Source organism: Ochlerotatus camptorhynchus, unplaced genomic scaffold (genome assembly GCF_037179485.1).
Source record: "Ochlerotatus camptorhynchus isolate MF236.1 unplaced genomic scaffold, CSIRO-AGI_Acam_v1.1 ptg000327l, whole genome shotgun sequence".
Lineage (NCBI taxonomy): Eukaryota > Metazoa > Arthropoda > Insecta > Diptera > Culicidae > Ochlerotatus > Ochlerotatus camptorhynchus.
Window position 1 is genome coordinate 262,643 of NW_027040815.1, and position 10,097 is coordinate 272,739.

General features: G+C 40.6%; 2 protein-coding genes across 2 annotated transcripts in view; both read right to left on the reverse strand.

The window, feature by feature from the left end:
- LOC135708102 (uncharacterized) overlaps positions 1-583 on the reverse strand; it is a 62,724-nt gene extending 62,141 nt beyond the window's left edge. The window contains exons 1-2 of the mRNA XM_065230044.1: positions 474-583; positions 224-416 (exon numbers count right to left, since the gene is read on the reverse strand). Coding sequence (XP_065086116.1) covers positions 224-416; positions 474-583 — 303 coding nt within the window. The remainder of the gene's footprint in view (positions 1-223; positions 417-473) is intronic.
- Positions 584-8,199: 7,616 nt separating this feature from the next.
- On the reverse strand, positions 8,200-8,725 carry roh (reduction of Rh1). Its single transcript, XM_065230062.1, has 3 exons — positions 8,646-8,725; positions 8,352-8,564; positions 8,200-8,270 (listed from the first exon to the last, which is right to left on the reverse strand). Exons 2-3 carry the CDS (start codon positions 8,512-8,514, stop codon positions 8,203-8,205), a joined length of 231 nt encoding a protein of 76 aa, XP_065086134.1. The 5' UTR covers positions 8,515-8,564; positions 8,646-8,725; the 3' UTR covers positions 8,200-8,202.
- Positions 8,726-10,097: the final 1,372 nt, after the last annotated feature.

Genomic DNA, 10,097 nt, shown 5'->3' on the forward strand with positions numbered 1-10,097 from the left:
CTGTCGTCACTGTCTTTTGTGGTTCGTCTGTTCTGAGATTTGCGTTTGGTCGTCGATGCAACTGACTCTTCAGAATCTGAATCATCCGATTTAATATGACGTCTGCCACGAGATCAGCCCCTAGAACTCCCCTCTCTGCTACTGGCTTCCACACGTCAAGCTGCTTCCGCTCTTCGAGAAGCCTCGGCTAGCTGCAAACAATCGGAAGACAAAAGGTGCAAACATAGTTCTTCGAGGGAACCTCCATGCACTGATCGTAGCGACAAGTCGAACCGCACGTTGCACACAGGATCATATCCCAACGCTTGCAATCGTAATCTCGCCGATACCGACAGCGACACGCTTCAGCGTCACACTCCGAAGGACGTTCCAACTGATCGTTGAATGCATTCGGTTCAGGCTCCCACGAGGCATCCCTGGAACAAATAAAATAAAATATTCAGTATTCAAATACCCACCTCTGCTTCACTTACTTTTCCGGAATATAAATGCCACGCTGCTGCATCTGCTGACTAAAGTCGTCCTTGTTGTTGCACAAAGGGCACTTGAAAAAGTACCTCGCCGATTGGGCAAACTGTGCCATGCAGCTCCGATGGAACCAGACATTCTGACAGCACGAATCGATTCCAGCTTCCTGTACGGTCCCATCTCATCGTAGCAAACCCCACAGGCTTCGGTCCCGGATTATTTCACCTTACCCACCAGCGCTACGTGCTTATCGCACCACGACTGGAACGTATCCACGTAATGCGACAGGCACTCATTCTGCATCCCACAAAGCGTCTGAAATGAACGGAAGCACTTCTTCGTGCAACACAAAACGTTCGCATACCGTTCCTTGGGGCCCATGCATTAATTATGTCACGCTAAATCGAAGAGAAATTTACCCCCCACCCCTATCGTGACGTTTTTTCTATACCTAATGCATTGCTTGTCACAAAATCTTAGACCCCCCCCCCCCTAGAGCGTTTTTTTTTTTTTTTTTTTTTTTTTTTATACAGGGGGGAATCTGCTCCCAGACACCTGAGAAGATAACTCAGGGTGTGGGGATGGGAGAAGTAGCTCTCCCGACCCACTAAACCTTACCCTGTGCTCTAGACCCTTGCCCTCCCCGGAACCGCCCGAAGGCATTACGTCATGGGAGGGGGCCGGTTGCGCTATGGCGCATCACTAAGTGTTGTGTCAGACATGACACTCGCTACTGCACAGTGAGCAGCTGTGCAGGGCCTTCCTCTTGTTGCTCGCTGTTCGTTGTTCGCCTGAGTTCTAGAGCAGACGTGATAGCCAGCCAACTGTCCAGGGCCCATACAGGACAGATGTGACCGCTTACCAGCTGCGTGTGCTAAGCACTCTAAGAACCCGGCGTCACTCCTGCCTTTGCACAACGAGGGTTTGTGCAGGGCTTCTCAACCTCCTCTTGTTGTTCGCTGTTCGTTGTTCGCCTCGGTTCCAAGCAGACGTGATAGCCAGCCAACTGTCCAACAGGGTAGCTTAGGACAGATGTGACCGCTTACCAGCTGCTTGTGCTAAGCACTAAGAACCCGGCGTCACTCCTGCCTTTGCACAACGAGGGTTTGTGCAGGGCTTCTCTGCGGTAGTTCGTTTAGCCGCAATATCTCTCCCTTGGGTTCGATAATTAACGTTTCCAGGGCACACCACGAGGAGGCGAACTACTTCATGCCCCACCACCCCCTAGAGCGTGACATAATATATGCATCAACCCTTGCAGATGTAACACTTTTGTCCTCGCATACGAGCTTCCTCATTTCTGATGTCCTCCTCCATGAATCCGAAGATTCCCTCCTCGTCTTCAGGTAACAAGGTACACGTAGCAGGTATAATGACTAGTTTTGCCACGTATAGAAGACCAGTCCAGAATAGTGCATCGTACCGCAATCATGCTCAAACGCTTGACATACAGCATCTCTAGCCGTAATAAATTAAAAAAAAATCGGTTTCATCCGATCCTCCTTCATTCTCACCTCCAGCACGTCGATCGCCTTTTTGATTCGATGGATCTCGGCATGATTTTGGAGTAAATTTTCCTCCTTTAGATCGCCCTCGTCGAGAGCTTCCGGTTCCGCTACGGAGTAACGAATGCATACCGAGGATGGCCGCAAAAAAATTATAATAAAATAACGAAATCACAATGAATTTTACGGTTGAATTTTGGGCACATTAAAAATTTATTATTAATATTGGAAAGGAGAAATAATAAATTTCGTTTTTAACGATACAATTATCAATGTTTTGGTTGGTGGTAGCCTTATACATTTTATGAATAATCACATTATCCATTTTATGAATAATCAGCAATGGAAATTTGCCAAAAGGTATAAGGGGATTTTTATCAGTGCTGGCATCGGTAGCATTGGTGCTCAGTACGGAAAACCAGATCAACGAAAAACAAATCAAAGGAAAAAAAAGAAATGAGATTAACAGAACTTTATCTGTACAAGTTCAGAAAAAGTTTCATATTTTTGAATTTCCTGCAGAGTTTTAAACTTTTTTCGAACAGTCCGCAATTCAAAAACAAGAGACAAAAGCGTGACATCAAATCCTATGTCCCGATCGATTCGTACAGAAGTTTCAATGCGCCGCCTGTTCGGAAAGGATTCCCCGTGACATGAGCGAGCGTCACTACGCGAAGCATGCTGGCCATACCTATCGGGTTGATATCGATCTGTACGACGAAACTACTGCCACGGCGATTGTAATCCGCTCCATGAAAGTGCAGCGGCAAGTGACGATCTACTGCGACAAATGCAACGTGCCTAAGAAATCGGCTTTCAGATTAGTATTCCACCGGTTGGTTTGGCAAACACGACCAGTACTCGCACTGTCTGGTTCTGCAGAATAATAAGAAGAAGCTGGAGCAGACAAAACTGATATCCGGCAGCTTGGGTGGATCCTTCCAGTTCCGCTACGGAGGAGTGAATGTATACCAGCATACCGAGTATGGCCGGGTTCTGTTTGGCGTCCAACAACGATGTCTATGTCTTCTCGGTCGCGAATGACTGTGACTTAGGCTTCTAGCACGGACTGAAGAAATCTGTAGCAACAATTGCAACAAGCGCGAGTCATTGACAGCTCAACATCGTTTACTTGTGTTAACCCGATGTGTTCATCCCTAATCATTTTGGCCTATGGTCTTTCATTATACAAAAGAAGCGATATAATGACATGCTGTTTGACAACAGGCTCTCCCTTTCAATTTTCGGTAGAGAAAAAGGGATAACAGGCGGTACCCCCATAGAGGTAACTCTAAGACCACTGGGTCCCGAAGAAAATCATTATTATTTTTGGCTCACTCAGTACCAGAACAACGGTCCCAAGCAGTCCCAAGCTATTTCACTCACCCCTGCATGTTCTGCATGAATCCACACACCCCTGATGTTATCTGTCAAACTTTCATAGCGAATCAAAACAAACATAGTGTAGTAATAGAATTTCAACTAGAATAGGGTACGTTAATCGTTTGCTTGGGACCAATAGGCTACTAAAGTGGTGAGCCAATTTAAAATCGTTAGTTTCGTATTGATTGTTGGTACCCCCATAGAGGTAACTCTAAGACAAGTAGGTCCCGAAGAAACGTGCTCAACTTTTTGGCTTACCTCTGGTACTATCTTCGGTCCCAAGCTTGTCGAATCACCCCTCGAAACATAGGAAAAACCAATAACCCCTCATTTTATCTGTCAAACTTTCATAGCGAATCAAAACAAACATTGCGTAGTACTAGAATTTCGACTAGAATAGGGTACGTTAATCGTTTGCTTGGGACCAATAGGCTACTAAAGTGGTGAGCCAATTTAAAATCGTTAGTTTCGTATTGATTGTTGGTACCCCCTAGTTTAATCTAGTACATATGAGTAGATAGTGTTGCCGTGAGGTACACTCGAAAATTGTAAATGTAAGTGCGTCAAATCAAATTTCGAGCCGCTCCGTCTGTCACTTCGTTTGTGCTTTGCACACTGTCAAAGAATCATTGTACACAAAATCAACTTTGTTCAAATCAAAACAAAAAAACTAACCCATCTGGTGGATGATGGCACAAGCTTCCAAGAAAATTCTATTACAGTGAACCACATTATTTAAATGGATTTCTTCGCCAGTAAGTCGTCTGTCACTTCGTTTGTGATTAAACTGTCCAATATTGGACCCTGCCAACACACGGCGCCTGCACGGTAATGTGGGCCGCCAGAAAGGTTCATCGGTTGCGAAGTGAAGTGCTTCTCAAACTGAAGCGATACAAATTTTCTCAATTTTTCAACGTTATCCTACACGAAACGAAAATCAATTATTTTATTCATGTGTTTCACTTATACATTTTTGCCAAACCACCAAGGGCAAATTTTGATTATGTCGAAAGTAACATTCGCACCGATCCGAGAAAAATAAAGTTTTGTTTTGATGACCGAAAAGTTATTCCTATTTCCAATTACACGCATATAATCTCATAGTGATAGCAATGTTTAGCATATTAAGCAGGTTTTTAATCATACAAAGCATATCGCTAGCTTTCATGCTATAAAATACAGGGTTTTAAGTTAAAAGGTATTATACGTCGTTTGGTGGCCCCTAATGTTACTTAAGTCAACGTGTATTTACCAGGATATTCGGGAGAATTATCAATCACGTCTCCTTACGTGCAGCCCATCCATCATTTTAGGACCACCGAAGTCATCTTAGCAACAAACAGTTCGATTTTTTTTTTTCAGTTCGTTTATTTGGCAGGCTCAAATGTTATAAAAATAACTTAGCGTTGCCGAGTAACATAGAATACCAATTTTGGTACTCAAAATACAATAAAAAATATATATATATATATACAAACATATTTTATCATATGATTTTTCTTGGTGGCGATCGAAGCGGTGACAAAGCGGTCTTCTCCCGTGCACGCAACTTCTTTCTTTCCCGAATTTGTTCCTCATTTTCATTGAACCCGAATCGTGATCGCTGCTGCTGCTTCTGAACATCGTTTCCCGTTGCATGCTCTCCGCTACTCTCGTCGGTCGTCGGGGTCGTCACGTCCATTTCGTTTTCTTCATTCAACATCTCCAACCCCGTGTCCGTTTCCTGATCGCTAATGACAAACGACGCACCTTCCACCACTACACCAGCATACGTACTGCTGCTGTTTTGTTTTCTTTCACTTTGCTTTCCTTTTTCCTTCAGTTGCTTCTCCGGTTCCTTCCGAGCCTTCCGCTTGGGACAGGAAAGCTTCCGGTGTCCGTCCGCTTTGCACAGAAAACATTTATCTTTGTTGCCATCATAAAAAATATTTCCTTTGCGATTGAAGAAATGTAATGACGTGGGGATTTCCTTCTTCACATCCATATATATACCGCGTATCCCTGTATATACCTCAAAACACAGATCAGTTGGAAATTTCTCCCGGATGATGCGTTTAATTTTCCCATATTTCCCCAGCACTTTATCCAGCTCGTTGTCGGGTACCTCTGGTGGCAAGTCATACACACGCACATATTGAATGAATTCACCAGCATGCGACATGCGTACCTTTGCCGTCGTTCCATTCGCATAGTGGAAGATTAAATCCTCCGAATTGAATGTCAGAGCATGGAGCATCGCTTCCTCTGATTTGAACTTCATGAAGACTCCCCTTTCCTCACCAATGCGATAAACAGCTTCCATTTCAGCCGGATCCGCGTCGAGTGCTTTGGCGAAATTTACTATCTCTCCGATGTTTGGTTTAGCATCACAATGGCTTAAGCTAAACTTGATGGTATTTTTTACTTCACACATCTTGCACCGTAGCAATAAAAGGCACCGAACTGCTAGCAACGAACAAAGAGCAACTATATAATAGCAAGTCTCGAAAACAGGCTATCGCGTGGTTCACAACGAAATAAAAAATCGACTGACAGTTCGATTTATTGACTTTAATAATGAGAAAGCGAAACGGCGAACGTACACTTTTCACAGGTTTATCTGCGCTGTTACTTAAGACAAACGGCATCTCCATAGAAATCGAGTGACTTAAGTAACATCGAAAAATATTTTGATCGGAAGGTGATTACGTCAAAAAGCAATTTGACTGGTAAATAAATTTAAAAATGGGATGAGATCCTATATTCGGACAGTATATAGTGTAATAGCAGGAGCTTTTTTTTTTTTTTTTTTTTCTTTATTATAGAGATTTTTAGCCTGAGGCTAGTTCATCTCTTAATAGCAGGAGCTTCGATTGACACTGATAGCTCAACTTTGCTTACCTTTGTTACTTTCGACGTAATGAAAATTTGCTCTTCCTATAAGAATGCATAAAAGGCATGTGTGACTGCTTATACGTCATTTCATTTGACACATGCTCTTCATTAACATTTGAAAGGCGCCTGCTTATTATACTTCTACATGTTATGAATAATCAGAAATATAAATTTGCCAAAAGGTATAAGGAGATTTCTATCCATGTAACGTAAACTTAATATTATGACCCATATGCCCGTCCACGCCCGAAACCCATTCACCACAAAAAATCAAATAAAAATGTTTCTGTATGGCAAGCACTTTCAGGCATTAACGAGAATATGGGTGTATATCTTCACTGTAATAACTACGCGCAATCATCGAAAGTACTTGCATTTTACTCAGGCACTTTTGACTGCAATCTGCAATCACTCTCTCATACTCGAAATGTGCCACGACCAAATTGGCACAACGACGCCCTATACGCTATCTGACCAAAGCGCAGGGATTCCCCGCCGCTAATACGTGAGCAAATCAAGCGCACACTTATTTTGCCAGTAACGGTTTTTAAAAATATTAGTCGTTTTTGGAATTCGAGGGTCACTTTTTTCCCACCATTCATTGGCACCCTAACTTTTATCTTAGAGAAATAATTATAATAGAGAGCTCACTTAATCATTTCCCGAATAAAATAATTTCAACACTGTCATGAGCGCAATCTATTGATAAACGGGTGAAGCTTTTTGTTCCTGCCTTGTGCATTTTGTGTTCGTACCGTGCGCATGCATATTAATTACCGGCGCATTTTCTTTGACAATGAAAACCGAGATGACAACTTGATCAGCTGGAAGTTAAACTCGATTGAGTTTAGAATAGGTCCGATCTTCATTTGTCGATCAAATAATCGATTTACTTTATTCGCTTTCTACCGCAATCTGAGCGACGGATTTGCTATACTTATACATGCAATCAACAGTTCAAGGTTTGAGTTTTTTGATTGCGTGAGTCAATATTGCAAATCCATCGCGGTTGCGGTAGAAACCGAATAAATTTATTCGATTCTTTGATGGAAAAATGGAGATAGGACCTATTCTAAAATCAATCTAGGTCCATACAAAAGGTCTATACCACAATAATAAAAACAACCTCAATTTTTGATGCTTTCCTCATTTTTGAATAATTCTAGGTAAACATTTCAAAGGGTGCTATCTGCATTGATCGATTCTCTTCATTGACTTCCTCTTTTGTTAATAACTCAGCTGCAAAACTTTTCCTTGTTGTATTTGAAGTCGATGAAGAGAATCGACAGATAGGACCATTTAAAATGTTCATCGAGAATTATGTGGTAATTATTGATACAAAAAGATCTTTGCTTCTACGGAAAAAAGTGCGTTGGAATGCATTTTTTGCATTTCTAAAATTAATATTATCAAATTATATCCCGGTACTGTCATTCCTTCGGTGTTGAACAAGCTTCGAACGGATTTTGGAATTCTTCGTCACTGTGCCCGTTTCAGACACGCTTCGTGCTTTATTTTGCTGCATGCCTATCCGGTAGTCCAATGTACACTCGATATTTGATTTTCGTCGAATGTATAATTTTCACAAGTTTACTCCTGCCTTTCAATCTTGAAGCGTGTATCAATAAATAATTACTTGTTTGGTAAGTAGACAGCTGGTAGTTCATCGTACATGTAAAATGCGCACGCTTGCTGTGAATTAGTTCACCCGTTGGCTGTGATAATTGAAAGAGGCGCTGTTTCAGTGATGCGAGGTTTCCTTCGAAATGAGCTCTCTATTATAATTATTTCTCTAAGCTTTTATCTAATATGCCTTGGCGAAGACCCAAAAAAAAACAAATTTTTTATCAGCATTTATTGTAGCTCTTCAAAAGATGATGACGGAGTTAACATCTTGCATGTAGTATTACAGTTCTTTTGCTTAAGATAATGATCAGCATTTTTCTGTAATGTTCAGCAAATCACTATGTTCCTAATGATGTTCAGCATGTTCCTTGCGCTTCGACTCAGCCCATTTGGCAACATTACCAGGCGAGTTGGCTGGAAAAGAGGTTTCAAGGTTAGACTAGTTATTCAAAGACCACTATTTTATGGATAAATCCAAAGGATCTCTTATCTTACCCAATTTGCTGATTTTATAGAACAGAGGGATCGACACTCCGAAAGCGATGAAATAATAGCGCCAGATCCATTGATTCTTGAAGTAGTGCTGGAATGGGAACTGTGCGATCTGAGCCGAGAAAGTGTACGGGAACTTCATGGGGCGTGCCACCGGGTCAGACATTTTGATGGATGTTTGCGTCCTAGCGTTTGCTCAACTGTACACAATTAAACCTGCGAATTTTTTATTTATAATTTGAATTCCGGAATAAATCTCATGATTATGTAATTTTCCTCTCTACCGACGAAACTTACTCTTCCAAGCACTCGAACAAGAATCACAGCGTTTCACCAGAAAAAATGGAAAACTGAAAAGACAGTGTCTGACAGTGACAGTTGTTTGTTGGTACTGTTAAATCCTTACACGCTCGTTTATTTTTACTCTAAAGTGAGTAACTTCTACTCAGTTTGGTATTTTTATTCAAAATGTCAAAAACTGAGTAACATTTACTCTGTTTATCTTAAATCAATTATTACTCACTTTAGAGGAACCATCCAAAAAATTACTCATCGTGCATTTGTCAAAGAGTTACAAAATGTTCGTAGTCCCCGTTTTTTCTTCAATCATGAAATTCCTATCGATATAATAATTTAAAATTGGGTTCTTTAAGGGTATTGAGGTAAATGCATTTTCGTAATCAGCTTTAAAAACGGAACCCAAATCCCAAATTTCATCAATTTTGGTACACTGGAACTATTTTAAATAAGTACGATTGCATTTGCAACAATCACCTTATTAGCGCCCCTCGGTGTCACTTTGTATGGTAGTGAGCTGTCAGTTTATTAGGTTGGTGTCAAACAGTGAAGTTATTATTTTGCTTTAAATCTTGATTTAAAAATCGTGATGAAAGTGTGTGGGTTCGAAAAAAATATCGCTGTGCTAAGAAAACGAAGCTCTTTCAGATGATGTATAAAAAACGAAACATTTTTCAAAATTAAAGAACCCAATTGTAGAATCAACATCGACGAGCATTGCAGCATCTTCAGAAACCAACTATTTCGAAACCAAACAGGAACCATTGCAGAACAAAGAGGATGTGTGGATTTTGCAGCAGAAGGAAATTTTGGACCTGGCGAAAGAGGAACATTACCCGCATAAACACGAACCATTAATTGACCTTACCTAAAATGGTTAAAAATTGTTTATAATCCCTGCTAAACTTTAACTGAAATGGTTATGGAACTTTACATGAACGTTTAATGATAAAGTTTCAACCTTATGTATTATGGTTTTTTGGAACTGGACCTTACAAATAATGGGTTTTTAAGAACCATTACCATTCCAAATTCTTGTTTTCTCCATACTTTTTCAGAAAGAGAACTATATAAGAACGTTTTTACTTATGATTTGAGAACATTAATGGTAATGGTTATGGTAGTCAGTAAGGTCCATTAAAGGTTTTGTATTATCGCTCAACTTTACGTGGAATATATCGTGAATTGGTAATCAGTAAATTACAGGCAACCAATTCGCGATATATTCCACATAAAGTTGATCGATGTTACAAAACCATTCGTGGACCTTACTGACTACCATAACCATTACGATTAAAGTTATCAAACCATAAGTTAAAAGGTTCTATTATTTGTAAGGTCCAGTTCCAAAAAACCATAATACATAAGGTTGAAACTTTATTATTAAACGTTCATGTAAAGTTCCATAACCATTTCAGTTAAAGTTTAGCAGGGATTATAAACAATTTTTAA

Bases quoted from the DNA above. Each gene is read 5' to 3' on its own strand.
- roh (XM_065230062.1), bottom strand. From the start codon at position 8,514: ATGTCTGACCCGGTGGCACGCCCCATGAAGTTCCCGTACACTTTCTCG. The intron at 8,271-8,351 runs GTAAGATAAGAG...CCTCTTTTCCAG, and splicing joins CTATAAAATCAGCAAATTGG to CCAACTCGCCTGGTAATGTT.